This window comes from Nyctereutes procyonoides, unplaced genomic scaffold, assembly GCF_905146905.1.
Source record: "Nyctereutes procyonoides isolate TBG_1078 unplaced genomic scaffold, NYPRO_anot_genome, whole genome shotgun sequence".
NCBI lineage: Eukaryota > Metazoa > Chordata > Mammalia > Carnivora > Canidae > Nyctereutes > Nyctereutes procyonoides.
In genome coordinates this window covers 5168920-5185620 of record NW_026575031.1, presented here as the reverse complement: position 1 = coordinate 5185620, position 16701 = coordinate 5168920, and the positions used below count along the sequence as shown (strand labels likewise).

Sequence of the window (16701 nt, the reverse complement as noted above, 5' to 3'; positions counted from 1 at the left end):
AGGATTCAGCTCAGTTTCACCATTTTCCTACTACTACCTAGCTAAATCTGAGACAGGGTAAATGCAAAAATGTGACTTAAAGTTAGCCAGTAATTATAAGTCTAACTATTTTTATGTGGTGTAGGCTGCAGCCTTGTACACATGACACAGGTTCAGATTTGACAGCAATAGGGTCTATATAGTCAGATAAATTATTTTTCTTTTTGGCTCACTTAGAAGCTAAGTTTGCTCTCTCCTGAAGGAGCAAGAAGAGGAAGAATTGCTAAGGAAAACTAAGGTGGTTAAGGAAAACTAGCTTGTCTCATTCATCTGTTTCTACTTTCTCTCCTCTTCCTTTTCAAATTTATCAAATAAGGAATGAAGAATATCTTAATCTGATATATTTAAAGTTATTTGGCATATGTTCTTAACTTTTACTAATTAAGTCTGGGTTTTTGCATTAAATAATTCTCAAGAGAAAAAGCATATATAATTTTCATCATCATTATTTTTAAGTTCCTGATTTATGTTCATTCAAGACAACTTCAAATTCATCCCTAAATCAAGTTTCAGTACTTATGTATCTAAAGCAACTATTTTTTAATTAACAAATTACAGTTTCAGAATAATAAGCTAATCAGGCTACATGAAAATATAAACAGACTTTTGCTTTCGTTTTTGGTAACTAAAACAAACTAAGTTTACAGACCTTTAGTGGTCCAAATTATAGGTAACAGATTAAATCCAGAGCTAGCAGATTTAGTCTATCTCATCTAGAAAGTAGAAATCTTAGTTTGACTACAGCTGCAAAAAATTAAATGTCTAAATCTTTAATAAGCTGAAAAAAATCTTCCTCTCCACCTTCTCTCCCACAAAAGTAGATTTTATGCCTTCCATATAATGATATTTTCCTGAAAAAGATGACTTTTTCCAGTGAAAATGACACATGTCAAATCTACTCATACTTCCAAAATGTACTCAGGTATTAAATTGCTTTAATTAACAAGCTCTAGAAATACACTCCTTATATAATTAGTAGTATTAAGTGTCAAACAAAAAACTATCTAGAGCCAGGTCTTTGCCTGGGGTCTTGCTCAACACTACTTATTTTTATTTTTTTTTAAGATTTTATTTATTTATTCATGAGACATACACAGAGAGAGAGAGGCAGAGACACAGGCAGAGGGAGAAGCAGGCTCCATGCAGGGAGCTGGATGTGGGACTCAACCCCAGGACTCCAGGTTCACGTCCTGGGCCAAAGGTAAGGCGCTAAACCCCTGAGCTCTCCAGGGATCCCCTAAACACTAGTTATTAACCTAGCTACCTCTTCTCTCATTCTTTGCTTAGAATACAAAAGAAGGAACACCTGGGTAGCTCAGGGGTTGGGCATCTGCCTTTGGCTCAGGGCGTGATCCTGGAGTTCTGAGATCTAGTCCCACATCGAGCTCCCTGCATGGGGCCTGCTCCTACCTCTCTGCCTGTGTCTCAGCCTCTCTCTCTGTGTCTCTCATGAATAAATAAAATCTTAAGAAAAATACAAAAGAAAATGTTCACAACATATTTATTTTTTGCTTGTTGGAATTTTTTTTTAATTTATTTATTTATTCATAAGACACACACAGAGAGAGAGGCAGAGACACAGGCAGAGGGAGAAGCAGGCTCCATGCAGGGAGCCTGACATGGGACTCGATACTGGGTCTCCAGGATCACACCCTGGGTTGAGGGCAGCGCTAAACCACTGAGGCATCTGGGCTGCCCCTGCTTGTTGGGATTTTTAATGTTTTTCCAAAAAGGGGCTTCCTTAACATTTAATTTGAAGTACAATTTTTCCAGCAGGTCAATAATCCTTTTTAAAAAGTAACCCTACCGGGATCCCTGGGTAGCGCAGCGGTTTGGCGCCTGCCTTTGGCCCAGGGTGCGATCCTGGAGACCCGGGATCGAATCCCACGTCGGGCTCCCGGTGCATGGAGCCTGCTTCTCCCTCTGCCTGTGTCTCTGCCTCTCTCTCTCTCTGTGTGTGACTATCATAAATAAATAAAAAATTAAAAAAAAAAAAAAAAAAGTAACCCTACCTTAGGCTAAATAAAAATGAGCACTGATTAGTTCACGGACATAGTACATTTCTTCTCAAGAACTAAAAGTTCTGGGATCCCTGGGTGGCGCAGCGGTTTGGCGCCTGCCTTTGGCCCAGGGCGCGATCCTGGAGACCCGGGATCGAATCCCACGTCGGGCTCCCAGTGCATGGAGCCTGCTTCTCCCTCTGTGTCTCTGCCTCTCTCTCTCTCTCTCTCTCTCTCTCTCTCTCTCTCTCTCTCTCTCTGTGACTATCATAAATAAAAATTAAAAAAAAAAAAAAAAAAGAACTAAAAGTTCTTTTTAATATTCTCTTATCTCTAATCAGAAAATGTTGGGCCAGGGCGTGAGGTTACTTTACCTTAACATCCCTTGAAGTAGTGACATATTATCCTGGTTTTACAGATGGAGAATCAAGCACAAAGACATGTTATGTGATTTGCCACTCTTAACGTGACAGTCAGCAGTAACTGCAGGACCATGTTAATTCTGAATACCAAGTTAATATAGAAACTTAATTAGTGAATTGTTTTGAAACGGACTTTCTAACTACATTATAACTAAAATACCCCCCCCCCCCAAAATACAAACCTTCTGCCAAAGACAGATGTATCTGGATAAAACACTACAGTATCAGTCAACATCTTCGTTAGGTTCTCAGAAAAAACTTATAAGTTCTCAATGAAATCCAAATCTGGATAATTTATTCACATATCTATCTTCCCTTCTCTAAATCCCAACATCCCTCATTCCTCATTGGACCATTATTACATGAGATCCAGTCATTTCCAATACTCTCAACTCTTCCCAGCTAGACCCTTCCCTCTCTTCTCCTCCCACTGACACCCTCCTTCTTCAACTTCCAATCCCCAAATCCTTATTCCAGTCTCTTCAAATCGCAGAGGCAGATGTCCTACTATAAGTCGCTCAATCCACACACACACACACACACACACAATGCACTGGTGCTGGCTCAAGATTCCTTTCCACCTCAACTCCTGATACCATCCAACCTAGCAACTTCAACAGCCATATTGTGGACCTTTTTTATAAATATCCTAGCAGATCCTGGTTTTCTACTTCAACAACCTTTTCTACTTTAATATTCTCTCATCTATCATTACACTCTGGAGTCTGGATCTTCTCTGATCAGTATTTCCTTTTTGATTTTTTCCACTTCCACTCTACATGCTCTTTAACTTTACCAAAACTTCCAGTCCCTCAAAACAGCTGTCAATTATATGCATCTACTAATCACTTCAACCTTATTTTTTACTTTAATATCAAGTCTGGCCATTAATTGTATGAGATACAGTGTGGTACAAATACAATGCAATTTGGATCTCACACTTCAACTACTTACTCCCTTGTGTGGCTATGGGCAAGTTACTAAACCAGTCTTAAGTCTCAGTTATCTCCTCCATAAACTATGGATAATACTTAGCTCACATGGTCGTTAGAAGGATTATATCTAGCACAGCATATGACAAACAGTAAAAAAGTTTGATAGACTTCTCTTTCCTGGACCTTGTTCTACCTTTTGCCCAATCTTTCCTTAAATGTTTTTTTCTCTTCCTATCCACTATTAACATCACCTCAACAATAATCTCATCCCCCAATTTTCCCAAATGTACCTCTTTCATTACTTCCCATTTTGTCTTTAATACTTTCTCTCTAATCTCTCCTACCTCTCAAGACTTTTCTTTTGGTGTCCTTAAAAACATCACCGTTTCTCACTATTCATGTCTCCATTACTACTACTAAATATTCTTCTTGGGCAATTTCTCCCTGCTTCAACTATCACATATGCTGAAGACACTGCTTCTAACTCTACCTTCTCAACCTTCTTTGGATATCAAATCTATATTTAAAACACCTTATGAGACATCTTCTACATTAATATCTAGAGGCAGGCAAGTTTTAAAAGGCCAAATTTGAGATGTTCTCCCATTAAAAACCTCTGCCTCTTCTCACTTCATTTAAAAGCATTACAGAGACCCAAATTTAAAACGCTGAAGTCATCTCACACTCTTCCTACTCATTCCTTCACATCCAGTCAGGTAATCATCTAGACACCTGAAATGCCCCACAAATTCATCCTCAACAGTTCCAAATGCACTATTTCCTGTTTTGCCTTGATTATTCCATCTTCCTTATCAATTGTAGTTCATGTTCTTCTCCCTCCAATCAACTGTCCAAAGGAGTCTCAGTATTCAGCTTTCTACACAAATCTGTTACCACTTCCTCACTTAAATTAACAGTTCCGCACTGCCTACCTGGTAAAGACTTAAACTGGTGCTTCTCATTAAGTATCCTTACTGACCTAAGACTTGCAGTTAGGAGTGAGAAAGGGAAGAAGCACAAAGAACAAATTTTCTTTGAACTCTCAGTGCATTATCTGAAAAATTAATGTGGACTCTTCAAAATTGTTATCACTGACAAAATAAATGTTCTCATCTTGTCAAGAAAAACTGATTTTGGGGGTGCCTGGGTAGCTCAGTCAGTTAAGAGTCCAACTCTTGATCTCAAGGTTGTGAGTTTGAGCCCCATGTTGGGCGTTCCATACTAAGTATGGAGCCTACTTGAGAGAGAGAGAGAGAGAGAGAGAGAGAAATGGATTTTCAGGAACTTCCTTCACATTCATCTTGTGTGCTCCTGGGCTAGCCACCACCCTTTGCCCTAAGGATGCTGATAAAATTTAAGCACAAATCTAGACTTCTCACAATCGCTTCCAACATTCTTCTCTTCCCACCACTCCTGAAAACAAGCATATCCAAAAAAGTACTGCTTTTCTCTCAACTTTCCATTTCTTTCATGCTTGTTCTTGTTTTGTTTTTCCCCCTCCCTTCTTGAAATGCCCTCCCCTTTTTCATCAACCTTAGTTATCTCTGGCTGACTCCTAAAATTCTACCTCTTTTCTGGAGCTTTCCTTCAGCCAGCTCCTACACTGCCAGGCATAATCTTTTTCTCCTTGAGCCTTGAAGAACTTCATATGCAGAACACACATCACATTTCAGACATTTCAGAGGAATCCGGTTTCCTTGCTGGATAGTGAAAGCAGTTATCAGGTTTACTTATCTGTGTATCTCCAGGGCTAAGGAAAAGTCAAGTACCTAGCAGGCACTCAAATGTCATTGCACTGAAATTCTTTTTTTTTTTTCTTTTTGCACTGAAATTCTTGAAGAAAAAGTTACTAAGGTATCTGTCCAGAAATACCAAGAAATTCATATATATAATGCAAGCAACTGAAAGTCTGAAACGCTTTTATGTATTATTAAGAGGGCAAACCCAAAACTGACCCCTAAAATTGATGAAAACATCAATGTAATTCACAACAAGCAGTATAAAAAAGTTTGGTGACTTCATGCCAAATAAAACATTCTTATATGGTAAGTTATGATAACTGATAAAGTGTATCAGAAAAGTCACAATTCACTAAATTCCATCTAAATTTTTGTAATCCCACTACAGGATATTAATATTAGAGAAGCCATCAACAAAAACTGTGTATTTGTTAAAAAAATCTCTAATCAGGTGAATAGACATCATGCATCTAATCATATGCAATATTATTATTAAATATTCCTAGGGAAACAATTACAATCTACATTCCCAAATCATAATGGCCTTTATCTAAACTATTATCCCTGTTATATACGATTTAGAAATAAAATTATAAAACTGGAAATATATTAAAATTTAATTTTCAATTACTTGAATGTAAAAAAGCTTATTCTTTGCCTTCGAATGTAAAAAGAAAATGCCTTCCAAGGTAATTCAACAGGTTCAGATACAAGGTAACTTCCACCAGTCAATGGTACCTTTATGAGTAACAGGAATGATGCATTAAATGTGAATTTCAGAAGCACAAAGAATATTACTTAGAATTCTAGAATTCTTATACCAAAAACTATCCTAAAGTTGACCATATCCCATACCCTCGTTTTAAATGAGAAATATTAAGTCTATAAATCTAGAAAATAGAAAAGTAATATAAGCCTACAGTTATGAATACACACTATAAATCTATAAATTATAAACATTTACATACATATTATGGGCAGAGACTCAATGACAATACTGCACTTTTGGCACTTAAGACTATTATTTCTCTTCCTTAATCTTCAAATGTAATAAACTACATCAATTTTCTCACATTAATCTATTCATGAAATGTCAAGATAAACCCAGTCTGACTATGAGGCCTTGTTTTGTATTTAGAACACTGAATTGGGTTTGATTTGCTACTTCTTGAAAATTCTCAGCCATTATCTCTGAATATTTCCTCTCCTCCCTCATCTCTTCTTTTGGAACTGTTTGATGAATGTTGGACTTCATTTTACCATTCATGTTTCTTAATCTTCCAATTTATAATTTCTATCTTTGGGTTCAGCCTTCTGGGCCTCTATCTATAGCAAGAGATTTTAACCTTTTATGCCAATAGACTTCTTTGGCCATCTGATGAAGGCTATGCCCCTCTTCTCAGAACAGTATTAAAGGCCTAAAACAAAATACACAGGATTACAAAAGAAATCAATTATACTGAAATAATTATCAAAATATTAATAATTTTGACATAGTAATATATGGGTTTTATTAACATTAAAATACATATAAGCCCTACCAATGTTTAATAACTGTAACTTCATTTATTTATTTTTAAGTAAGCTTTACACCAACGGGGAGCTTGAACTCATGACCCTGAAATCAAGAGTCATGTGTTCTACCAATTAAGCCAGCAAGGCATCCCTACTAGAACTTCAAAGTAATGATGACTCCAAGCATTACTTCAATACATCTATAACAAATGAATAGCAATTGTACTATAACAAAAAAAATCTGATCTATATTGGTGTCATAAGTTGAATAGTATCCCTCTATTAAAATATGTTGAGTTCTAACCCTCTATCTCAGAACATGACCTTATTTGGAAATACGGTCACTAAGAGGGAAGAGGGGGGTCATACTGGAGTAGAGGTGGCTCCTAATCCAGTAAGTCTGGTGTCACATGACCACTTGAAGATACAGACACACGGGCAGAACATCATGTGATAGATGAAGACAGAAAATGGAATTAGGCAGCTGCAAACCAAGAAATGATAAAGATTGCCATCAACCACCAGAAGCCGGGAAGAGACAAGGAAGGATTCTCCTACCAGTTTAATGGGAACATGGGCACTGCCAACACCTTGATTTTGGACTTTCAACCTCCAGAACTGAGACAATAAATTCCTGTTGTTCTAAGCTATCCAGCTTGTAGTACTTTGTTACATTAGGGCAGTCCTAGGAAACTAACTGCTGTCACAAGTATCTGTAATGATGCTATGGTTTGTTGGAATTTCCTTCAATTAAGAATGTAAACAAGTTTCAATCAAAGATTAGTAAAAACACTCTTAATTCTAAGAACCCTGTGTCTAAAGCAATGTAACTCCTCAGTCTAAAATCCACTACTAATGAACTATGTTTCAACAAAAATAATGAACTACATTTAAACAAAAATACATGAATAGATCTTTCTCATTTCAAACCACTCTAACCCACAAAACAGTGCCACAAAAACACCTTCAGGGATTTGTAATGACTTTGGCTCTGTATTCTAAAACAAGATGCAGCTATAACATAAAATTTGTCATAAATAGTGAATTAAATCTATTAAAGAATGAAAAATTCATTATCTGTATTAAATTAATTAAGTGTAAAATTATCCCTAGTCTTAGGTTAATATAATTAGTATGAATAAATAACCAGTTGAAAAGCCTTACTTTTGACACTTCTTAGCCAGTAAGTAAAGCATGAACGCTGTCTCTTACAAGTATAGTAGTCCTTTTAGATCTACCCAAGTTGGCATTTAAGCCCAATAGCCTTTTGCTCACTTATTCATACAGAGGCTATATTTATTTAAAAGGAAAAAAAAAAAAAGAGCAGTACAAAGAGCTCCATCTGTGAGGTGTGTGTATATACACACACACACACACACACACACACACACACAAAATTAAAGACATGTGGTTATTAAGCCCCAAAAAATAAGATCTTAAAAGATTATGAATGTACCGTCTCCAAAATTTTTTATCTTGGCTCTTCAACATTAATGCTTTTACTTCAGCATCCTACCAGATCTTTACTGGAAATCTTTCATTTGCTTAAATATGTCAAAAACAATAAAATTTATCAAAAAAAAAATAATCAATAAAGACACACGTTCCAAGTCCGTGTCTTGCAATGTGCCTTTCACTGTATTACTTTAGGGTAGTTTAGTACAGGAAGGGCCAATAATGATGCTTAGCTCAAATTGCCTAAACGAAATGAGCAAACTGAGGCCCACAGAGGTTGTACTTGTCCAGAATCACAGAATAATTAGTGACAGCGAGGACAGAAAGGCATCTCCCAATTCCAAGTTGAATGCTCTTTACATTATACCATACTACATAAAAACTGGTAAGTAAATTATCTGCAAAAGGCTTTTGTATGATCATTTTAATTCTATTTGCAATACAGTATTTAAAAACACTCTGGCTGCCCAAAACAATCTAACAAGTTTTGGGAGCTTTTTAATCAATTTCATTTTCCCATCCAGCACATTTTAAAAATAGGAACATTGATCTCATTTCCACCTTCAAAATTGGCAAAAATGTTTTCAAAGAGAACTGGACAGATCCTTTAAGACATAAGCACACTCACATGAGTTTTTTCTTTTCTAGAGGACAATTTAGCAAAAAAAGACCAACTTAAAATTTGCATCTCCTTTAACTCCATTCCTACACTATCTTAAGGAGAGAGTAAAAGATGTGGATGGGGACAGAACTCAGGATCAAATGCAGCACTGCTCAGGAATAACAATATCCAATAGTAGACTGGTTAAAACTAACCTATGTTATGCATTGAACATAATGTAGCCATTAAAAACTATGTTCTAGGAAACAGTCAATGACACAGGGAAAGAGTCACAATATATTTGGGTATGAAGTTTCTACAATGCAATTCCACTCTATAAAGAATATATGTACATACATAAAATAATACAGGAAAAATTCATCATAGTGCATGGCACCTAGTAAAAATCCAGTCAGCGAATATGACTCATCATCGACATCATAGGAAAGGTTGATTGTAGTATATCAAATGTTAAGACTTAATATCTGAGTAACAATACACAAATAATTATTACTCCCTCAAAAGATTATTTTGGGGCGCCTGGGTGGCTCAGTCGTTAGGCGTCTGCCTTCAGCTCAGGTCATGATCGCAGGGTCCTGGGATGGAGCCCCACATCAGGCTCCCTGCCCAGCCGGGAATCTGCTTCTCCCTCTTCCCCTCCCACTGCTCATACTCTCTTCTATCTCTCTCAAATAAATACAATCTTAAAAAAAAAAAAAAAAAGATTATTTTGAACATTATCTGAAATTCCTACTTTTGTAAGGAGGAAAGTTGTTTGTTTTTTAATTAACACTTCAAATCAGTTCCAGTTATTATTGAAGGATGGAAAAGGGACTTTACCAACCCTTCCTTAAATTTGGCACTTTGTAAGATCAAGTCTTACATGTAAAAGATTTCTCATTAATTATCGATTAAATATACACTAACAATCAACTTTTGGTCTATTTCTCCATACAGAACTCTAATCTCAAATAATAAAGCGTGTATTAGAGGATTTCAAAATGAGGGCTCTACAGCCCTTACTGGATTTTACCACAATGGTTACCCAAAAAAGTTAATAGTTTCCCCAAGATATTGGTGATTTTCACTTTTTAAAAGTTGAAATCAGGTGAAAAAATATCCAAGTGTTAAGAACAGTCTCTAATGTAATTAAGTTCCTATTGATTATGGCTTCTAAAAAAAAGGAGAAAAGAAAGTAGAAGAAAATTTATGTAAGGCCCAGATAAAATCCGTATTACAGGGCAGTTTTACTATGCTGAGGCTTTAAGGGCATCTACCATAACATACATTTATCTTTTGTGTCTTCATACTATATACAATTACAAGTAATAAATTGCTATTTCAAAACATTACATATTAAAGATAAGGTAAATTATCGGAACAAAAACTACATTCCAAAGAAATTCACACTTTGTGGTTTAGGTAATGTACAATGTTGGCTCTAAAAAAAAAAAAAACCCGATTACCAGGTGAACATATCATTTCCTAAAATAAAATGAAATAAAATAAAATAAAATAGTAAAACCCAAGGATTTGTCCCCATGAAGATTCTGTATCTCATAAAAAAAATACATAATCTAAAACATTTTTTTTTTCTGTTCTACCAAAACTAACATAACAAAGCCCCTCGGGAATAGCTTCTTAATAACGCAGGATAAATTTGTGAAAACAGAATTCTAAAGGTCTGGGTGAAGTGAAGTAATATACTTTTAACTACATGTAAATACAGCTACATTTAAATTAAAAAAAAAAAAAAGGAACTCTCCCACCTTGTCATTTGGTGTCTCAAATATCAACATCTTCGTTGTTAAACTACTGGGAATTTTTACTCATTTCCAGCTTAAGAGCAGTATCATCCACCAACATCATCAGTACATGAAAAAAACTTGCATTCTTAAGTCGTCCATGGCAAGCATCATAAAAAGAGCCCACTCAGAAACAACATATTTTACAGATTTGTCCATTTACATTCCCTCGTTTGTTTTTCTATTAGATGCATCCAAAAAGGGAGCACTGACATTTTGCTTTAGTATGGTAATTAGTCCTTCCTCATCAGTAAAACAGAATTTGACATCTTGATCCAGGCTACTTTCTTAAAAGATACCGGTAAAAATGACCGTCCTCCCGTTCAGGATTTCTAGCAGTTTTCCCCCTCACTAAGCGTTATCTGAGATACTTCTTGATCTCTCTCAAACTAGGTCTAATCTGCGGAAGGCAGGGAGACAGTGCACTGCACTGTGAATGGACAGCCAGGTATTTTATGAATGGAGGCGATCACGTGATCCCAGCACCTCCCCGAACTGATATTTCCCACATAACTGTGTCAACACTCCGAGAACAGGGGTAGTTGTGTGTGTGCGCGCGCGTAGGTTCTTGAATTCAACCTGTAACCTCGAATTCTCCTTAACACCTCCTGAACACAAAGATGTACACGGAGGCAGGCAGTCAAGCTTTGGATTTCCGTCCTGGGAAATCCTTTCAAGACGTCCGAGGTGATGGATGTTTAATTATTTTTTTTTTTTTTATGAATGAAGAGTGTGCTATGCAAATGAGGGCGATTCACAAAAAAGAGAGAGAACATGGCGGCCACTTCTGCTTGCGGACTGCACCGACGCTGCAGCGAGCTACCTTCTCCCACACCCGCTCCTCAGAAGAGCGTGCTGGGGGGGGGGAGGGGGGAGGGGGGGAGGGGGGAGGTTGGGGGAGGGACGCCGCCTGGCATTTCCCAAGCTATTTTACGTTAAACAGGCCTGGGCTTCGGATTTTAAAGTTCTCTCAGAAAGGTCCGACTCGAGGAATGCGCTTTATTTAAAGGAATGCATCCTAGGACTGGGTCCTAACTCCCTTTAACTCTTCACAACCCTCAGGAGATAAAACAAAACTCGAACTCCGTTACCAGAGAACGGGCGCGAACACTCGGCAGGGGATCAAATCCGGCCTCAGGCACCATGATTCTTTCTGGAGGCCGCGGCGTTGAGAGCAAAATACTTAAACGGCGACGTCTGTGTCGTCTGGAACACACGCAGCCCAAACGAAAAACAAGAACTCGAACCAGGGCAGGGCCCGCCAGAGGGTAATGAATGAAGCCGTCAACACAGGCAGCAGCGTGAATACCGTTAAATCAAGGTACCTGGTTTCCTCCACACGGCTGAGGGGTGAACATCAACGTTCGACAGTCTTCCGTGCCCCCCGATAAAGACCTGCCCAGCATTCGCAAAGGTAAAACGTGACAACAGTTCAACAGCTCCCACCCTCCAGGTGCCCTTAATGTCACTAAAGTCTAAGTGTTTCCCTAGTCTCTCTTTTTTTTTTTATTTCTTTTCTTTTTTTTTTTTTTTTTTACAAGAAGCTTACAGGTCGTAAGTTTAAAAGGGGGGGGGAGGGGAGGTTTAATCGGTATTGAAGAGTCACTGACTCATCGGATCTTAAGATTCAAGAGCGGTTTGCTGCAGGAGGTTGCTCCCACACAGCAGTTTCCAAGTAAAACAGCTGTAAGGGGAGCGGGGTGGATATTCAGCGCGGTGTGCTGGCCGAGTGTGCTCAAGCGAAAAAGGGCAGGCCGGGGGGGGGGGGTCTTCCAGGCAAAGGGGCCACTTCCACCCCGGCCACCGGCGTCCACATCCCTCCCTCTCACCGACGTACACTTGCCACCCCCCCCCCCCGCCGACGTTCACTACCGTCCCCCAGGAGTAGGCAACTAAATGCGGGGGGTGGGGGTGGGGCGGGGTGGGGGTGCGGGGTGCTGCCATTAAATAAAATGGCTTAAAGAACTCAGATGCCCTCTCCAGGACGAGATGCACCGAACTCTCGGGGCTGGGCAGTCACGTCCGGCAGCCAAGCCCCGGAGGGGTCGCAAGGACCGGGGTGGGGGGTGGGAGGCGGGGGTGCTGGCCAAGATCGATGGGGCGCTTACTCGTTGTCAGAAGTCGCCGTCTCCTCGCTCATCTTTCCCTCACCGCGATCCGACCTGGAGATGGAGGAGCGACAGCGGGCGGAGGAGCAGGAGCAGCAGCAGCAGCAGCACCGAGGGGCAGGCGGCGGCGGCGGCGGCGGCGGCGGCGGCGGCGGCGGCGGCGGCCGGGGGGGCGCGGGGGCAGCGGCTCAGGGGCCTCACCATGGTGGACGCCTCACCCGGAGCGGTGCCCCCCCAGCCGGGAACCCCGGCCGCCCCCGCAGGGGGGTGGCGGCAGCAACCTCCGCCGTGGCGACCCCAGCCTCTCCCTCCGCCTCCGCGCCCAGCCAGGGGAGGGGATCCGAGGAGGCCCGGGAGGGTGCCTGGTGCGAAGGGAAACGGGAAGAGGCGCTGCGAAGGCTGCCGGGGAGCTGCTCCTCGCCTCCCGACCGGGGTGGAGCGCGGCGGGGTCCGGCCAGGAAGGAGCGCGCGGGCGGAGAAGCCGGGAGCAGAGGCGGCGCTTCCCTCAGGGATGCGGCGAGGAGGAGGAAGCAGAGCTCCGCTCGGTGGGGGCCGGCGGGAGGGCGCCGAGCCCAGGCTCCGGGCGGCGGCGGCGGCGGCGCGGTCCCGCCGGAGCCCACCCCACCATCTCCCACCGCGCCGCCGGCGGCCCGCTCAGCGCCCGGCGGCGACCGGGGCGGTCCTTAGTTAGGCACGAGCGGGACCGGGCGCGGGGGCCTGGCGGCGGCGGCGGCGGCGGCGGCGGCGGCAGCGGATTCCTGCAGACACGCTCCAGCCGGGACGCCTCCCGCAGGGGCGGAGGGGGCGGCGGGGAGCGCGGGGAGCGCGGGGAGCGCGCGAGGCCAGGGCAGGCGAGCCGGCCTCCCCCGCCCGGCCCGGAGGAGAGCGGGCGCGCCCGGCGCACAGGGTCCCGGGAGGCCGCGGGGAGCGACGAGAGCGGCCGCGGGGCCCCCGCCAGCCGGTGCCCACCAGCAGCTCGGCGGGCCAGCTCCTCGCACCCGCCGGAGGGGAGCCGCGAGGGGGCGGCGGAAGCGCTCACGCCGCCCGCTCCTTCCGCTGCCCGAGCCGGGGGCGCCCACGGGAGACGGAGGCGAAGTAGTCCCTGGCGACGGGTCCCGGCCGCCTGCCTCCCCCGGGGGCCGCGGCGGGCACGGGGTGGGGCTGCCGAGCGCGCTGCCCGGGCTGCGAGGGCGTGCGGGGAGGGCTAGAAGCTGCGGCCTCCGGGCGAATCACAGCGACTCCAAGTCGTGTGCGGCATAGCAAGTTTCAGGAAAGTAGTTCCCTCCTCCCTTCCATTTCCCAAATCGTTGTGGAGCCACCGAGCGGGGAAAGGAGGAGGGAGGCGGAGGGATACGCCAGGCCCCGCGCTCGGTGTGCGTGCGCGCGCTCCAAACTCTTGGCACGCCGCGAGGGGGGCGGGGGTGGGAGCTGCACGGGGAGCTGCCTGCGAGGTTGCATTGTTGCGCCGCGCTGCTCCCCGTTGCTCCCCGTTACCCGCCTTGGAATATCCGGGTTGTTAGGGCGGGGAGGCTGGAATGACAGTGTGCCCGAGGGGGAGATTGGAGGCTGCTTTGTTTTGTTCTGCAGTGTGTGTTGTCTCTCTCTCTCTCTCTCTCTCTCTGTGTGTGTGTGTGTGTGTGTGTGTTTTCCTTGCAGAGCAAAGAATGGAACTGGCACGAGTTCATTTTTTAGTCGGTGGGGGTTAGAGGGAGGGACCGTGCAAAGAGAGCTCCGCCTGCTGTCCCTCTGCTTGCATTGCTGCAGTCCCTTAGCTGCCTGCACGACGGGAGTGTGTGCGTGTGTGTGTGTGTGTGTGTGTGTGTGTGTGTGTGTGTTAGAGTTAGTTTTAATACCTTGGATCCTGACTGCGCAAGGGGTATGCCGTGCAGGGCATTCATCTCCGAAAGCTAGGCTGGTTGTTAATGGAGAACGACTTCCATTGAAGCCCAGAGTAGGCGTGTTCCATGAATCTGGCGCAGCCAGAAGCACAGGAAATAACTCCCGCTGCGAGTGAGGTTGCATAACTATAGCGCAGAAGATGCCTCTGTGGCACGAACTGCTCTGAACGGAGGCGGAACGGTTATTGAACAGGCAGCTGTCACTTCTGCATTGTTAGAGGACAATGTATGCATTCATCTCGAGAGGTTTTTGCACAGAAACCTGCTGGGGCTCCAGCCGGGAGTCTAGGGTCTGCGGGACCGGAGAACTCACAGCTCCTGGCTCTGTAAATTCTGTTGGTTAGCCCCTTTTCTACCTAGAAAGCCAGCCTGTATCCCATGCGGCCGCGGGACTGAATCCGAAGTTCCTGACGCATCTCCCTAGCTATCAGTCTAGCTTTGTGTACAGCGCTGTTCTCTTCGTTCTGGGGTTTGTGTGACCTGAGAGTAAGGGTTGCTGCTCCTGCCGCCTTGAGGGATAGAACGGTTCCCCGGGACAAGGAAAGTGGGAAGACGCCCCCCCAAACAGGCCAGCCCTCCTCATCTGCCCTACGTCTCCCCCAGGTTTCAGGATTGCCGCTTTCTAGAATGCATGTACGCTAGCCTGTTAACAGTGTTTTGTTGTTGTTGTTGTTGTTGTTGTTAACAGTGTTTTACACATAGTCGATGCTTAATAAGCATAGGAATAAAGGAGCCAAACTACTCAGGTGGCCTCCCCCCAAAAAAGCCCGTTGATTTCCAAGGTTTCTTTATGTAACTCTTGCTGCTTGCGTGGGCAGCAGCATTGTCCTTGCTGAGAGGGAGAAAAGGGCAGTGGTGGTGGCTGGAAGAAGTGAGGGGATCTGTGATAGTCAGAAGTTACCCCCTTAACCCTAAACATGTTTTGTTATTGTTGTTGTTGTTGTTTTTTGTTTTGTTTTATCTTGTTCCTGGGAAGACCCTGTTACTGGGAGGGTTGGTACTGGCCTGCTCTCCTTCCTACAACTGCTGCCCACTTTGGCTTCTCAGATTTGAATCAAGTCCCATCAGTTATAATTTGTGTGTTCTGTGCAAGTTACCTGAAGTCTGCCTGTGGAACATGGGGATAATAGTGCCTAATTCATGGAGCTGCTGTCCTGATTAATGAGGTGATAATATACATGAAGCACTTACAACAGATTAAGAGCTCAATAAATCCTAGCTCTTAACTCTGATATTGTAAAATGGAGATGATGGTACACTCACTCCATGGTGAGATGGTGCCAGTGGCTCTGAAGGTGAATCGCAGCCTCGTTCGCTCATTCAACAAATAACTATGGCTTTTCTTCTGTGTGCCACTCTTGCTAGACACGTGGCCTGGCCCTTAGCAAGCTATCAGTAAATGATTGCCCCGTGAGAGTCATGATTAAGGACAAGGAAAGTTGAGTCACTTGCAAAGGCCTCCTTTCCTTTTGAAGAAATTTGCATCTGCTCCAGGTTCAGCTGCATCAGGGAAGGTATCGATTACAGGCTTTGGGAGAAAATATGAAAACCGTCTTGGCTGTCCTGTGCAAGGAACTGTGCTGGCCACTTTCACGCACATTGCTTACCTGACGGGGCAATATATGTTCACTAGTCCAAATTAATGAGTTTTAGATTGTTCCTAATCCTATAACCAAGACACAGGCCTGAAACTTTCCTTGCCTTTGGTGTCCCCCATACCACTCTCAGGACATTTTTGTGCCCTTCTTTTGAAGGTTGCATTTCTAGCCCTCACCTCTCACCTAGTTGTTGAAGATATTACCAGATTTTTTTTTTAGAAAATTGTCTTGGTCTGGACAGAGAATTCTACTTTCAAACAATCGGAAATGGTCCTATGTCAAGATTCAGGGGCCACTTTCTGTCAGCAGCTACCCTAAGCTCAAGAGGCCGCGTTGCTCTATGCCAGTGTCTGCACCTTTACCAGTACAAGAGACAGAGTGACTAAATGCAACGTGTGGATCCTGATTCGAACAAATATTTTTCAATTTGAGATGATTGGGGAAACAAATGCTAATTGGAGATTGATGATGATAAGGGATTTTTTAAAATATTAGTGTTGTGGTTGTGTGTTTTTTATTTAGTCTTCATCTTTTTAGAAATACATACCGAAATATCTACAGATGAAATGATATATCTGAGGTTTGC

At 43.3% G+C, this 16701-nt stretch overlaps 1 protein-coding gene across 2 annotated transcripts in view; it reads right to left on the bottom strand.

The window, feature by feature from the left end:
- Positions 1-12732, bottom strand: part of SPRED1 (sprouty related EVH1 domain containing 1) — a 125829-nt gene extending 113097 nt beyond the window's left edge. Inside the window, exons 1-2 of one of the 2 annotated variants that reach the window (XM_055316790.1) lie at positions 12620-12693; positions 11603-11906 (exon numbers count right to left, since the gene is read on the bottom strand). Coding sequence is in view for 1 of the 2 variants with exons in the window: in XM_055316788.1 (XP_055172763.1) it covers positions 12620-12651 (32 nt within the window). In the remaining variant the exon portion in view is untranslated. Of the gene's footprint in view, positions 1-11602; positions 11907-12619 lie in introns of both variants that reach the window. The other variant, XM_055316788.1, reaches the window with a different exon arrangement.
- Between the last annotated feature and the right edge of the window lie 3969 nt (positions 12733-16701).